This window comes from Triturus cristatus, chromosome 5_1, assembly GCF_964204655.1.
Source record: "Triturus cristatus chromosome 5_1, aTriCri1.1, whole genome shotgun sequence".
Lineage (NCBI taxonomy): Eukaryota > Metazoa > Chordata > Amphibia > Caudata > Salamandridae > Triturus > Triturus cristatus.
The window spans coordinates 420,908,609-420,924,868 of record NC_140587.1 but is presented as its reverse complement, the minus strand read 5'-3'; the positions used below and the strand labels follow the sequence as shown (position 1 = coordinate 420,924,868).

Genomic DNA, 16,260 nt, shown 5'->3' with positions numbered 1-16,260 from the left:
ATGAAATGTTCAAACTATGAGAGGGGCATTACATCATAGAGGCATGTAATGTCATAGATATGTTATACAGTGTTGAATATATTTAGTGAATCAAGCATCAAATCAAATAGTATACAACAGAGATCTTCAACTTTTCTGATCTGACAAGCTAGGAGGGATTTCGGGAGTCTGTAAAGGAGTCAATAGTTAGGTGGATAGCAGTTTAGCTAGGGGAGGTCATGGACTTTTCTGTTAGTAGAGGCATTTTTACTTAGGTAGGGGGTGGAGGAGTAAGGAGGACAGTGGAAACCAAGCAACGGTCAGAGAGTCAGCCTAGGGAGGTGGTGATAAGTTGACGTAACTTCAAAACAAACTTTGGAGTGTTGATTTATTTTAAAGGGGAAGAACGTCATCCTTAGGAAGTGCTTCAAAGGCATCCCACTCTCTGGTTCTTGGGTGGCAATGTAAGCCAAAAATGTATTTTCTTTTAAGAACTGTGCTTTCCTCCTTCAGCTACTGTAGAAGATCATGGTGCCAGGTGTCCAAAGACGGGGACATGAGGCATTTCCATTTGGAGGTAATGGCTTGCTTAGCAATTGGCAGTGCTAAGGCAAGAAACCACAATACTGTTTTCTGCTTTTTTTGGTATTTTAAAGATTTCCAGAGCACAAGCCTCTCAGGACTCTAATCTAGGGAGTCCTGTTAGGTCCGGTAACTTCGTAGAACGCCGGTCCAGACGGTTTCCAATTTGGTGCAGTTCTACAACATGTGGTAGAAGTCCTCTGACCCATTCCCACAGTGGGCAAATGCTGCTTTAGCTGTAGGGTAAAGACAGTTATATTTGAGTGGGGAAAGGTAAGCTCTTTGGCTTATGTAACTTTGGATATGTTTAAAGCGAGCATTACTTGACAGCATGTGGAAGTACCCGAGAGCTTTTGTCCACTTATTTTCTTGCAACTCTCTGGAGTTCAAGCTCCCAGGCTTCAAGGAGTAGTTGAATTGTGATGCAAGTGTGGGTCTGGATAGCTTTGTTACCTGTAATGCACACAGCCTGGAACAGTGCATGGGTGCAGACGTCTTAACAGGGAGTAACGTTTACTTATCTCATGTTTCCATCTCCTGTAAGTTAGTTTTATGATTACCAAATTGATTCCAGTTGCCTTTGTTGTGCGTGTTAACTGAAGGACCGTCTTACCAGGGTATTTAAAATTACCATTTCTCCTCTCCAGGGTGATTCCTTACAAGCTGGTGAAGACTCCCCTTTCTCAGACTCTGTCACACTGGAACAAACAACAAGTAATATTGGTGTGTCAAGCGGACGTGTTAGCCTCTGGATGCAGTGGATGCTGCCAAAAATTACTGTAAAATTGTTTGCACCAGACACAGGATCCAAAGGCACCGGTAAGAGATCCCCAGGAGACCCGCATGTTCACTTTCAACCTCATTATTGCGTGTGCAGGATCATTGAGAAAGCGCACAGGTGAACTATACAGCATTTCAAATTTGTTTGAAAACTAAAAGAAAGGCTCCTGCTTATTGCCAAACAAACTGTTGTAATTCATTGATGTGCTGTGTAATCCTTACAGTGCCTGTCAATTCCTGCTGGTTAACAAAGTGTCTAGGATGCTAAGCTCAAGGTGTGGTGCGAGGAAGAGTTGTGTTGGTCATTGTGATGATGCATCCAGCAGTAGTATGTGGCATGGCACCAAGTTTGGGCAGAGAAAAGCATTCAGCAAACCAGCAAATATAACCCCCGCAGATACGCAGAATGGTGGGGTGGGGTGAGGAGGGCAGATGAGAGACATTGAAGCAAAAGTCTAGTGGATTCGAGTGGTGCTGTTCTAACTCCTTGAAGTAGTGTCTATTAGGAGCTATTGGACTTTATCGCTAATAGAAACGTTGCTGACGAAATATCATCCTTTTATACAAGTTTCCAGGTAATTTATTGGAAGGGTATTCCTGAATAGTGAGGGAGGAAAATCGTTTGACTTCATACATTGAAACTACTCTGAGCAAGATGTAGACTTTATGCGACAAAATAGCTGCCTCTGAACTTCAATAGGGCTCTTGCTGTAAACCTTTTATTAACAGAAAACAGCTGCTGAGGTAACAGTGAATTATATACCAGTGCATTGTATTTCCTTTGCAGAGGTTTGCATTGTCAGTGAACTGGAGGATCTGAGCGCCTCTGTCGATGTCCAGGATGTATACACTAAAGTGAAATGCAAAATTGAGAGTTTCAATATTGATCACTACAGAAGCAGGTAAACAAGAAAACATCACATTCTAATGGTTTTCAGTAACATAATGAACTTGCATTACAGAGAATGTAGTACACAAGTGTTGACCCATTCAACTTTACGTTCTAAGAGCCTCTCGTAAGTAGATACGTTGATACATTTTGTGAGCTTCCTTTGTTTATGGGCACTCTTCTCTGACTTGGTTCTAACATTCTTTCTAACCTGTGGCCTACTGTGAATTCTGTAATAAGGTTTGCCAGCCATCAGTAGACTACGTTGGGTTTATAGCAAGAAAGATGGACTTGGGTAATGAGGGTATCTCTTCTCTGTTTTTCTGTTTTTAGTTGATCATTTACCCCATTACCATGTTGCAGTGTTATACTCTGTGTGCCATGTTTACCTCTCTTCTTAACAACTTGACAGACCATTCACCTTTACCACACCAGTCTAACTAGTCCTATCTAGGATTCCAATCGTGCATCGTCCAACAGAATGAGTACCAGGCCTTTGACAAATGCAAATGGAACTTGGAAACAGGGAAACTGGGGACACTGGGCATACTGTTCAAAATCCAGAAAGGATTGGAGTAACCTAACCAAGCTAGATAACATACAAAATCCCAGAGCTAAAGAAAAGATCAGGCCACTCCATTAACATGTCAACAAGCCAAAGAAGAACTACACAATGGCTTATTAGCTTACACTGCCCCTTGATTGCCAGTACAATCACTCACCAATGTGTATGAATGGCAATACCCAGCCTATGCTTTATAATGAGACTCCAGCTGGCTGGCTACACTTCCAAAGCTGACTAAGGTTAGGTGACCCGGGCACACCCAAAAAAGTGGCCCACATTTGTGTATTGCCTTTCCGCAAAACACTGCTTCGGCGAAGTTTTATAAAAAAGAAAGGGGGTGGGGGGCAAGTTTTATTAACTTCACTTAGATTAAAAAAATGCAGAGATCAGTTCACACTGCTGAGCCACACATGAATGCAAGTGAGACCACTTCTGCTCAGGGCCCCTGCCTCCGCTCAATCAGCATACTTTTATGGGCCGGCCAAGCGAGAGAAAGGGGGGTGATACCTCCGCCCATCTGTCTCTAGAAAGGCCACTCAGGCACCCTCTGGGCTGCTGGCGGCATCCTAACAGCACAGACAGCCCCCAGGCTGCCCAAAAAAGCAACCCACAGCTAGAACTCGGCTACCCGCCCTTCGGCCATTTCCTGAGTGCGTGCGTTACCAATCCGACACTGGTGGAGGGTCAAAAGACATGCACCCTCTCTACCATTTGCCTCAACATCACACCAGTTTAGATGGTAGGCTGTAGGGTATATAATCTACCTACTCCCCCTTACCCCTCCCAATGGACCTCATCTGCAGGGCCTCGTATGTGGGGAAAACCATACATGCATTCCTCATCACACTTAGGCTTTGGGCTGGGACATACCCACGACCCAACAAACATGGAACCCTAATCTATGGGTAAACCCACAACTGTAGCAAGCTCTGCACCAAAACACTGAGACAAGGTAATTAGTGACTCTTTGCATTAAAAAAATACATTGCATTACATTACGACTGTACCCCTTTTCACATTGACAGTCCTTACACAATGAAGTTCCATGTTGATCAGATTTTGGGCTGGTGTGTTCAGACATTGATGGCTCTTTTGCATCTGTGGACAAGGCATTTCTCAAAGATGTTTCTATCGGACTGCCCATCATTGAACCTGGTTAGTGACTAAATGCTCTATCTTTTTGCTGACACATAGCTCTTTTACTGGGCTTCCTATGATCTCTGTAATTCTAAAACATCGACAGAGGTAAAAAGTGCAAAGTAAGAGGTCATTAATCATTATGCTGCTGCTCAACTTGGTTAGCACACTTTCCTTGTCAATTGACCTATACAAGTACTACATTTCTCATCATGGCTAAATGGGTAGACTTTAGTAAAAACACAAAAAGGCTCAGGAGGATATTTGCCATCTGTATTCCATAAGCCTCCTACTTTGTCAGCCTTCGTTCAATACTGAATGATATTTCAGGATAGCATCATTTTAAATTCTTCATGTTCTCCGTTGTGATTTTTCCAGCTATTGCAATTTGTTCATGATGGGTTTATGCTTGATCTTACAGTAGCACTATTTCAATCGCAGACCGTAACTATCTTGGCCTCAGAAATACAGTTCTGTGATGTACTACATTTTGTCTTTTGCATAGTTGTAAATGATGTGAAATCAGATAGAATGTCCTCTTCACTCAAAAAATTGGTGCTCGTGGGTTATTTCTGAATTGTTTTTAGACTAGACAGATTTACTTCCTGACCCTATTTTGTTTTAATAACATTTATATAAAATGTATTTTTTTAATTATTCAAGCAAAACAAAGGTGTATGTTAAACAACAGCATATATTTATGACACTTCCAACAGTTAATGTCCTTCCTAGTGGAACGCTTTCCCAAATTACAGTCGCATGATCTAATTAGCCTTATTATTAGTGGAGATTCAGAAATATTGCCATTACTGGCCCCAAATCATGTAATGCTTGTGAGGGCATCCTTATAGATTCTCCAGTATTGGATCTTTCATAGATTCACATGCTTGAATTATTCCCCATAGTCAAACTGGGAGTCCTACTGTATAATTGTAAAGCAGCACAGTATACTGCACATAGCCTATAATGGTTAGAAAACGTTCACTTCATAAACATATCAACATCATTTATAAGGAACCAAACTTCAGCAAATCAGGCGACAGAATCCTCTTGAATACTCCACACAGAAGCTTCATTCCCTCAGTTTTTCTGCTGCATATCGTGCAAAGGGAGTCCCCCTCTGTTTTGCTCAGCTTATCAACAATGTTGCTCATTTAAAGTCTTTTTTATCATCAAGAAGGGCAGCTTTAACCTATGTCTGCCAAGATCTGACTACCCTAGATGTCAGAATCCGCAAAGAAGGAACTATTCAGACCTTGTGGATAAAAGAGACTTCATTCAGAAGATCCACAAAAGGAGTGTATTTACTGCTTGCACCCTTCCCACATCGAAAAAGAGTGTAAAATCTGCCCCACGTTTTCCTCTAAGACACTTAAAGATCGAGTGGGAAGGCTTCTTATATGGCTACAGAAATAGTCCTCTCATTCTGATGTGAGGTCGCAGAAAAGGGAAAGATCGTGCAACCATAGGTCATCGGAGAGACCAAGCAAGGACTTGAAAAAGAATCATCTTAAGTCTTCAAGAGAGAGGGTACCAGAAGAGTGCTCTCGCAGAGAGAAAAAAGATAAAGCTTCCTCAGAAAAATTGAGGTCAGAGCCAACCACTCATTCTCCCAGTTTGACCTTACACTGGAAAAAATCCTTCTCAGAACGGTCAACGATAACTTCTGTGTCCGCCTTTTAAAATTACGACGATGACACCGTCACCATCAACCCTACAGATGACGATGTTGGCAATGTCGACAGCAACTTTGATGATGACGGCACAATTGATGATGGAAACGTCGACTAGGACACAGTCGACACAAGCACTATCGACAAAAGGTCAGTCGATGATGACACTGATTTCAGCAATGAAGCTACCAACAAAAAGATGATCAACGACGCTATCAGTGGTGGCAAAGAGATCTTGGCCGTCGACAAAGATAACATAGTCGATGATGCCGTTGATGGGAAATCCTGAATTTTTACAGCTAAAACACAGATCTCCAAGTAAGGTCTCTCCTCCCCTGCCAAGTAACTTGCTTGATGAAGATGATTCAGATGATGATGGCCCATTTAGAGTGGCCCATAGTCCTTCATGGAGAGGAAAAAGTGGAAAATAAGGGTGGGGCTCTAAATGAATGAATACTCCGTAAACGAGGTCCATTAAGAGTTGCAAATAGCTACCTGTTTGCAGTCTATCAGCATGCATGTAGGTTAGGTGCAGGAAAAGAAGGTCCGGTGTGAGAAAAGTGACCTCATCATGAAGCAAGTGGTCCGTCTTTGAATCTAAATCCAGGGGTTTAGAGACCCTGAAGTGTACCAATTGGTTACACTATGGAACATCACCACTTAAATTAGTAAGGCAGTAAATGCGTGTGCCTGATCGAGCGCTCAAGGCAAGGCACAGGAGGCTGTGTGAGCAAGACAGCGCTGATTAAAGCTTGCCGTGAAAAGGTCCGACCTGGCAATGCAAATGACTAGGACACCTCGAGGGTCTTTCTTGAGTGCTTCAGGGTAGCTCATCTCTTAATGGAACTCGTTTACTGAGTATTCATTGATTTCAGGCCCCACTCTTATTTTCATCTTTTTCCTTTATTTTCTTCGACCACATATAAAAGTGATTTGTGTAATCTTTGTCCTTATGATGACCTGAAGTAATACAGGTTGAAACGCCGTCTGCACAATCCAGCAGATTTACGGACTCTGGCACTCAACATGCTTTTGTAAAAGTGTTTCCTCCAATATTAATATTTTCTACGATTTTAAAGCAACACCCCCTCGCTGTTACCTTCATTCTGCCATGTGCCTCACATGCGCCTTTTAAATTATTTTCTCAAGCACTATGTGTCCACTGTATATCGAATGCACATACCAAGAGTAATTATGTTATTGCTGTCCACATTTATTTGATGCTTATTTATAAATGCAGACTGCGATAATCAAGTTGTGTCTCTTCTTTTCCTTCTTAAGTATTTTACCTTGTATAAATAATTTCTATAGTAATACATAGTGAGACATTGTTGTGTGCTATTTTACTGGCGATCAAGGCAGACATGGATACCACAAGATTCTTGGGTACCCTACAGATAAGAAAAGTGCCTTTTCGAGGGACAAGAGGAAGAGGTTTGCTCACATATAGAGGGGAGTTACCACCCTAACAAATACCAACAATATCAGCCTTTCACCAACAATATTGCCCTTCCTATCAGGACAGCGATTAATATAACCAGCAGCATCGTATACGAAACAAACACCAAGAAAGAAACAAGCCTCAGAAGGAAGAGACACTGGCAGAAAGCAGTGACAACTTAAAATGGCCGCCAACATACTGGAGCAAAAATTTCAACATGTATTACCAAAGGCAGTAGATAACGTCAGACAGGTGAGTGTTGGATCTGATCACCTATAGTCATACTTTAGAATTTGCCCAGAGCCCACTAAGCACTCCACCAAAGGGAGCACCCCCACCTCTTCTGCATCTACATCTGCTCCAGCAAGAAGTTCTGACCATGCTATGAAAAGGAGCAATAAAGTACCTCACTCCTAGAAAGGAATGGGTTTCTATTCCCCGATCCTTCTTAGTAAGAAAGGAAACAGGAGAATGCAACCCATTTTGGAACTGCAGAAGTTAAACAAGTAGCTGAGGAAACCATCTTTTGACTTGGTAACTCTTCAAGACATCCTGCATCTCCTCTATGACGGAGATTATGTCAACCTTGGATCTCGTTCCTTCAGCGTTCTTGGCCCCAAATTGTGGAACGATCTCCCCCTCAGTATTCGTTCCATTGACTCTCTCCCAGCATTCCGCAAAGCAATTAAGACTCATCTCTTCCCCGCTCCCTAGTCTCCCCTTTTCCCCCTCTCCCCTCAATCTGTGCATCTGTTCTTAGCGCCGGGACACCCCTTTGCCGGGGTAGCTGTTGCGCTTCACCAAATCTAGAAATAGAAATAGAAAAATCTACAGGATGCTTACTTTCATATCCCCAAACATCGCAATATCTTGAGATTCAGGGTGGCCGGCACTCATTATCATTTCAAAGTTCTCCCTTTTGGACACAAGTCTGCCCCTTGTATTTGTACGGTATATTTAGCTCCAGTGGCAGCTCTCTCACAACAGAAGGGCTTCCACTTATTGCCATACCTCGAAGACTAGATGATAAAAGCACCAACTGCTCTTCAAACCTCAAAAGCAGAAAGAGCTTGTCTATCACTTTATGGTCTTACCATCAATCATCAAAAGCCATTGATAAATAAGACTAAAACTGTTAGCGCAAAGGCTGCTGAAAAGAAATTCAATTTCGGTGCACCTGTTCAAATCTCTTCTAAGGATGATGCCCTCTGCCATTTCCCTAGTACCGTTTTCAATCTTAAGAATGTGGCCCTTACAGGAAGAATTGGACAAGCAATGGATTCAAACGCAGGGATCATTCGATGGCAGAATTCGGATCACTCCAAACATGACAGCAGCCTCACATTGGACAAAAGATGACAATCTGTCGACGGGGGCTAAAATTCCCACCTAAGATACTCAAATTCGTCATTACCACAGTTGCTCCCTTAGAGGAATGGACACCCACTTGCAGGTTTTAAAAGTAAGTTGGAAATGGTCTTCACAACAAATGAAAATGCATATACATTTGTTAGAACTCAAAGCAATTTCTTTGAATCTCCAAGCATTCCTGCCAGGAATAAAAGGCTCGAAATGAAAACCCGAGATCACGGGTTTAAGGACCAAGTCGAAGGAAGAGGCTCCCAATCGATATGATCAGAGATTGCCTTCAGGAAAGAAAAATTTCTTTCTTGAGTCCCTTCCATCACCAGGGTTTTCCCACGGTGACATGTTTCATCATTGGGTCCATCCCAGTTCTCTACGAACTGGGGCGTTCTGCGACTTGCGCAGAATACGTAGGAGCACTTTGAGTGGAAGACTATGTGTAGTGCACAGTGTGGTGGAGTGGGTTAAAGTGATTAAAAATACCTTGCTAGTGGGCTTAAATACTTTATTATCGCTCCTAGGTTGGTATATCTAAAAGGGGGTGTTACACGGAGAAAACCTAACTATAATGGGTAGGAGTTCAGTGTAAGATCAACATGTTTTGAGCCTACCCCTAGCTCTTCATCAGGACCTCACAGGGACCAGCCCTGTGTTTGCCACTCCTATTAAACCTAAATATGGAAATGAATGATTATTTCAAGAAAACGCTGCAACTAATAAAGCATGCGTGCTTTATACATACGATCACTATGTCACGTAGTGTATCTGTAACAGTAAAAAGAAATGGTTAGAGGACAGCCCCCTTTCTCTAGTAGAGTAGGTGGGTACACAATGTAATGTACTTCCATGCTGGTGTGCTCCTAAATGGGGCGTGCAGACGTCCATGCTCAGAGCGTGGTTGCAGCCTGAAAGGTATAAACATGCCCGCCAAACGTGCTGCGTGGTTGTAGGTACCTTTAAAAACACACATCATACATGAGGTGAAATTCACACGACACGCATACATACACAGGGAAAAATGCGTTAAAAATGATTGTAAGCACATACTTTGTTCTAATCAGAGCTATGCTTCATGGACTCGCGGGGGCGGTGTTTCCCTGAGAAATTGTCTGTCAGGTTCGAGGTAAAAGAGGGTTTGAAATCGTTAGCGTGTGCAAAAGAAACCCTTGAGTAGTCGGGCTTCTGTCCTGTTATTAGGTTCCTGTGGATGCAAATAGACACTTACTTCAAATTAGGGAAAACCGCACCAGGACACCTATTCGTCTCCCCGCCGGACCGCATCTTAGCGTGTCTCCGGCGGGGGACTGCATAAATACTTCCGCGTTCTCCCGCTTCTCGATCTGAAAGGACTAGACCGTGAGAGACGTAGAACAAAATGGCCGGTGCCGATGGCAAAGGTGGCGGCCATGCTGGTAGGATACGCGAGTGGGCTCCGCGTTATCCTCAAGTCATACCCTGTATGAAATTACAGAAATACGAGTGTAAAGTGGGTTGTTTCCAGTAATATAACTAGGAAACTGACAAAGCTGTTGCTCAACATGGACCTCACAGGTTGTGGTTTTGTAAGTAAATTACGTGGGGGATATTTACAAATTACAAAGTATAGGTGAGCGCACTGACTTTGTGTTGAAGGCACATTATAACTGCCTGGATATACTAGTGTTACAGGTGTTGACCGATATTGTGATGGTCTGCAAGGAGTATCCCTCGGTGTCATGACATGGAACATTTTAGTACACTTGCTATCTGCATAGAGCGAATTTTGTCACCCTCATGCGGTTTGGGAAATGTAGGTACGTAGTTGTGTTGATAAGACAGGGAATATCATGTCTTTTTTACACATGTGATTATGACAAATGGATGGCTAGAAAGTATATCCCCAGTTGTAGTGGGATTCAAAAATATCCTTAATAAAGGGGCTAAGTTTATCAAGATAGTGTGTGTTTGCACTTATAATGGGTCTATGAAGTATCTGACTCCGACCTCAGTGGAAACGACCTCCATGGTTTACATCAGGTAGATCGTGGCAAAAGGAAACTATTCAGCAAAACTGGCCCCAGGGGATGTCATCGTTTAGGCCTTGGGTGTCAGTACGGAGTTTCAAAACCCATCGCTGTTCTTTCTCATGTAACTTTTTTTCTAGGTTGTCTTTGTTTTTGATGTGTTCTAGTACCACCCACCTCAAATCGTTAGGTGTGTGTTGCTTCTCGAGGAAGTGGGTAGTCATTCTTGTGGTAGTACGCTTGCAGCGTATGTTACTCCGGTGTTCAACTATACGGGTGCTCACTTTCCTGGTGGTCTTCCCTACGTAGTGGAGATTACATGTGCACGTAATGAGGTACACTACCCCTGTCGTGTTGCAGTTAGTGTATTGTCTCAGTTCCCATGTGGTATTGTTATTCAAATTCACTGTCTTGGTGGCTGAAGTGAGGTGGCAGACGCTGCAGTTACTACAAGGGTAGTGTCCTGTGGGTAGTGGGTGCAAACGTCGAACACTGCCCTCTTCCTCATTAGCGGTATTGGGTCGTGTGTGTACTAGGTGGTTCTAAAGGATCATGCCACGTCTGTGACTGAACATGGGTGTAGGTATGTTCAGACCCCCACTGTTTAGTGTGCGCCAATGTTTCTTGACTATTTTAGTCACTTTGTCAGACGCAACATTAAATGTGGTAATGCAGATAGGTCTCTTAGTTTCAGTTGTGTTGTTACTTTTGGGCTCAAGCAGGGCTTCCCTATTGTTCTTAAAAGCCCTCTTTTTTGCTTTTGACACTAGGTGTTTAGGGTAATTGTGCCTCAGCAATTTCTCGCTAAGATCTTTAGCCTGGGAATTATAGTCCTGTTTGTCGGTGCAGTTCCTCCTAAGGCGGGAAGGGGGATGGAAACTGTTGTAAATAGGAAGGCAGTTTCTGGCAGTGGGCTTGAAATGTGTAGTGGTAGCGAAAGCTCCTTGTCGTGCCAGTATGTTGAGATCAAGGAAGACTAGGTGTGATCTGCTCCTGGTGTAGGTACATTTCTAATAGGGGTCCGGTAGGTTCAACCATACCATGAATTCATTGGCTTCTGTCTCAGTGCCCTCCCAGATCAATAGTACATCATCTATGTACCTTTTCCACAATTGGACATGATGTAAGTGGGGGTTGTTGTTTAGTATCTTGTGCCTTTCCAGATGGTGCACGTAGAAGCCGGCCACGCTCGGCGCAAAAGTGCTCCCCATACTGGTACCATGTTGTTGGCGGTACAGGTTCTCTTCAAACCTGAAGAAATTCCAAGTTAATGCCAGTCTGCAGCATTCTAGGACTACTTGTCTTGGGGTGTGGTAGGTCCACTCGTTCTCGAATAGGACCCCTTCTAGAATCAATAGTGTTTCTTTATGCGGGAGGCTAATGTAGAGACTCTCTACATCCAAGCCAATGAGTATGCTGGATGTGGGGTCAAAATGGAGATCTTTTAGTAGGCAGAGAACTGCCTTTGTGTCTTGTAAATAAGTGTGTGTTTTTTGTATTATGGGACGTAGAAATGCGTCCGCAAATTTGGACAGAGGTTCTAAGATGGAGCCTATTCCTGACACTATAGGTCTTCCCGGCAGTTTTTCCAGAGATTTATGGATTTTGGGAATAGTGTAGAAATAGAGGGTGATTGGATTGGTGTTCTCCAAAAAGTTGGCTTCTTTTTTGCTCAACCAGTCGTTAGTAAGTGATTCCTCAATGAGAATTGCAATGTCAACACGTAATCGTTCCGCGGTGTCTTCTTTTATGTTGACGTAGTTCCTTTCATCCGCCCGCAAGCGGAGACATTTTTTCCGGTAGTCTGTAGTGTTCTGTAGTACGATGGCTCCCCCTTTAGGGATAAAAGGCTCGTCAGTGTTGATCCACGCAGAAAACACCACCAGCATGCACTATGTAAACTAACAAAGGGGAACAAAATCTCTGACCTTATCACAGGAAGTGCTAAAAATTTGGAAGTGGGTACTGAATAACTGAATAATAAGAGCAGAAAATTTTCCAGGCACAAACAGTATCCTGATGGACACATTGAGCAGAACCAAAAACAGCAGCCACGAATGGGAGCTCAATCAGACAACTTTGGACAAGATCTTCCATCGATGGAGCAAAGCGGCAGTGGATCTTTTTGCCACACATAAAATCGAAAATAGCAATTTTATGCAAGTTGGCACCCAGAACAGGGGTTGTGTGGGGGAAAGCATTTTCGATGAGATGGTCAGGGATCTTTGCCTATGCGTTCTCCTCGATCCCCTTGATTCCAAGACTACTCAGAGGGAAGAGGGAACCATGCCAAATAATACTAATTGCTCCAAAATTGCCCAACAGCACTGGTTCACTTACTGTTACTCCCATCAGAAAGGACTCCCATCCAGCTGAACCCCTACCTACGTTACTAACGATGAACCACAGCCAGGTACTTCACCCGGACTCGACTTCCTTATACTTAACGGCCTAGCGCCTGAACACAATGAGTTTGCGAGCATGAGCAATCCTCCAGACTGTAGAGAAATTCTTGCAAAAGCCAGAGCTGATACCACTAATAAGACGTATAAACTTAGATGGAAACATTTGAATTTATAGTGCCAGAAATCAAATATTCACCCTATCTCAGCATGGACAGAGCAGGTTTTACCATATCCCTTATTTATTGCAAAGTCAGGTTTGGTCCATGCTTCTATTAAGGTGCATTTAGCAGCAATCACTAGATATAGGAGACTGACTGGATCACTGTCCTTCTGGCCCAATGGGGTGATTAAACAGTTTCTTAATGGGGCCTGTTCAGTCTTTACTCCAATTAAGGCACCTCATCCATCTTGGTAGTTGAGCACAGTGCTTGTACAACTGATGAAGGCTCCATTCAAATAAATATTTAGAGAGGCAGCATGGAAGAACAGGCACATGCTCACGCAACAATGTTGTCGGTACTCGTCCAAGCACATTGATGTGGACAAGTAGTGTTACACCACTTTTTCCAATAAGGTGAGCCTGTGTTCAATTCTGTTATCCCATCTTCTGCTATTGTGCTATTATAATAATTATTGTACAAATACTCTATAACTGCTAGCCATTCTGATTCAAGCATGTGAATCTTTGAAAGATCCTAATACTGGAGAAGAGAATAAGTTACTTACCTGTAACTGTAGTTCTCCAGTATTGACATCTTTCATAGATTCACATGCGACTCACCCTCCTTCCTGTAGAAGCTCCCCTTATTGTTCTGGGGTTACCTTGTCCACTAGTGCTTGAAAATCTGAGGGAATGAAGCCTCTGTGGGAGGTTTTCTATAGGGTGCTATCACCTGATTAGCTGAAGTTTTGTTTCTTATAAATGATGTGGATAAGTTTATGAAGTGAAAGTTTTCTAGCCATTATAGGTTATGTGTAGTTTACTGTCTTGCTTTACAGCTATACCGTGGGACTCCCACTTCGACAACGGGGAATGATTCAAGAATGTGAATCTGTGAAAGATCCAATACTGCAGAACTACAGTTACAGGTAAGTAATTTATTTTCTTGTGTTTTTTCTGTGTGTGAACTTCGTCCATGTCCTTCAACCATTCTACTTTGGGGGGCCTCATTCTGATTTCCAGTGTTTCACTATGTCTCTTTTTGCCAGCAGCCTCCCAATCCAATCAATCCCCTCTTTTCTCTAGCACCTACGATTTTGTCTGGGGCTCCCAGAAACATTTGTTTAGCTTGTTCGTCTAACCAGCTTGTGTGGAAGATTGTTGGTGATCTAGTTCCAGTGTACCTAATGGACAATGCAGATCCAGATCTTATTGATATAGTCTTCTCTATTTTGATGGCATCTCTAGTTGACATCCAACTAGGACTTCCATGTTCATCAGTTGGTCTGGGTGTAAAATGTCATTTGCAGATAGTTAAACTGAATTAGGCGCAACCTGTTTGATGTTGCGTGTTTGTGTGGTCATTAACTCTTCCCTCCAGCCTGCCTTATCAAGTTGACCCAGGTTTTCTTTCCATTTGTTCATCAAGTCAACTGTCATGTGAGGGGAATTGTATATTAGTGGTTTTTACGTGCTGACTCCGGCATCTATTCCCAGATGCTCTGTCTTGGCCCTGTGGTCCGTCTGCTTAAACTGCCGACTTTGGTGCTGGAAACCAGGGTTCGAGCCTCAAGGTCGCGTCCACATCCTGTGATTCTGGGCAAATCACTTAATCTCCCCGTGCCTGAATGTGTACGGTGCTCATGTAAAGCGCTCCAATACCTTCGGGTCGAGTTTGCGCTATATAAATATGCCAAAAAAAAAAAATGTTTAATCGAACGTACTTTTTTTCAGTCACATTTTGTGAAAGGTTGAGTGAAAATTCAAGATTTTTCTGTGGAAAATGTTTACTTAAGTTGATAAATGAACACGTCCTCCTCCATTCATTGAGCACTAATAATAATATGCATATTAAAATTGAGTGGATTATTATAAATTCAGCACAGAAGCACTCGAAAAACCCCTAATTAATGGGGGGTTAAAGTATGCCCTACCATAAGCCTTACAGAGATTTCTCTGAGTACAACCCATCTTAATGTCTTGCTTAACTTCATGTGATGTCTCTTGGATTTTTCACCAACCCCCTCCCCCCAAAGCCTCGGGCTTCTTGTGTTTAGACATGGACTTCTATGAATGCCCTTTTATATTTCTTTATGGGGGATGCGATTTCATCTTCCAATGCCCTCTTCTTCTTCTTGATGTCAGTGATACCATGGGTCATTTTGCCCCATAGGACTTTTCTTTTAAGACTTCCTGCCCACCCTCCCCTTTCCAGCTTGATAGTCCCCAGAAGTTGAGCTAACACCTTTTAGCAAATCCTTATCTGTGGCTTGCTCTTGCAATCTAGTAGGATGGGAAGAATCTGAAGCTCCTTTGACAACAGGTCTTACTGGCATCAAGGACTTATCTTTTCTGCGACTTGTTCTTCTTGCATGAAGACTTCAGCCTTTTTGTTAGCATCCTGGATGTCTGCAATTTCGACTGCTTTTTTTATTCTGGTGCCCCCGTGGAATTAGGGTTTACTTTTTTGTCTACTGAAACTTCGCTCTTTGGAACAATTTCCACGAGGTCTGGGTCCAGGTGTTCACTCTAAGCCTCCTCAGCCTCAACATCATCATCGTTGTTGAGAAAAAAACCTTTCTTCCCTCAACTGAGCACTTTCTTTCCTGTCTCAAGTTCTGAGACCCCAGCTAGCCATGTCCGCAGCGCATTAGCAAACCTGCTCTCTGTGTAATAAAGTTGTGGGCTTGAACAGCCAACAGGTGTAGCAAACCTTGGACTTCTGGTCTCGCAGAAGGCAGAACATGCATACTGGATGTTGGTCAGTAAGGGAGAACTTCCCCCGTTTTTGTGGGCAAAATTTAAAGAATGTGCTCAGAATCCAAAATCTGGTTAATGAGAAGTTCTCCCAGGAACCTTACTAGCGAGTTGTTTTGGGCTTCTATTTCCACCATACCAGCCTACTGGAAACGTTTTCATTTTCTTAGCAGATGTTGCCAAATACAGTTATGGTTCTAAATGTTGTACCTTAGCAAGACTTCAAAACGGATGTACTATATAGCTGAAAAACTTGGACTATCAACTAATGTGAATCTCAAAGGCACTGAAGTCAGCCATATCCCTTTTCTTGGGGTGTGCACTGGCTTGCTGTAGAAAAAATGGTGCATTCCGCATCAGTCAGCCTGGAGCCCACAAATAGCAGGTGGAGAGGCAAGTGAGGGCTTGTTTAGTACCCAATTTTCACTTGTTGTTGGTGCCTCAGTGCCACCTCCTCGTTTCCCCATCGGAAGCAAGCCCGATTTTTCATTTTTGTGCCCCGGGTCATGCTGTGTGCCCTATGG

At 43.0% G+C, this 16,260-nt stretch overlaps 1 protein-coding gene and 1 long non-coding RNA gene across 2 annotated transcripts in view; one reads left to right on the top strand and one right to left on the bottom strand.

Moving 5' to 3' along the window:
* VPS13B (vacuolar protein sorting 13 homolog B) overlaps positions 1-16,260 on the top strand; it is a 2,934,705-nt gene that overhangs the window by 1,603,656 nt on the left and 1,314,789 nt on the right. Inside the window, exons 26-27 of the mRNA XM_085605186.1 lie at positions 1,209-1,380; positions 2,129-2,243. Coding sequence (XP_085461312.1) covers positions 1,209-1,380; positions 2,129-2,243 — 287 coding nt within the window. The remainder of the gene's footprint in view (positions 1-1,208; positions 1,381-2,128; positions 2,244-16,260) is intronic.
* LOC146830977 (uncharacterized) overlaps positions 2,041-16,260 on the bottom strand; it is an 87,779-nt gene continuing 73,559 nt past the window's right edge. Inside the window, exon 3 of the long non-coding RNA XR_014961502.1 lies at positions 2,041-2,191. This is a non-coding gene — a long non-coding RNA (uncharacterized LOC146830977). The remainder of the gene's footprint in view (positions 2,192-16,260) is intronic.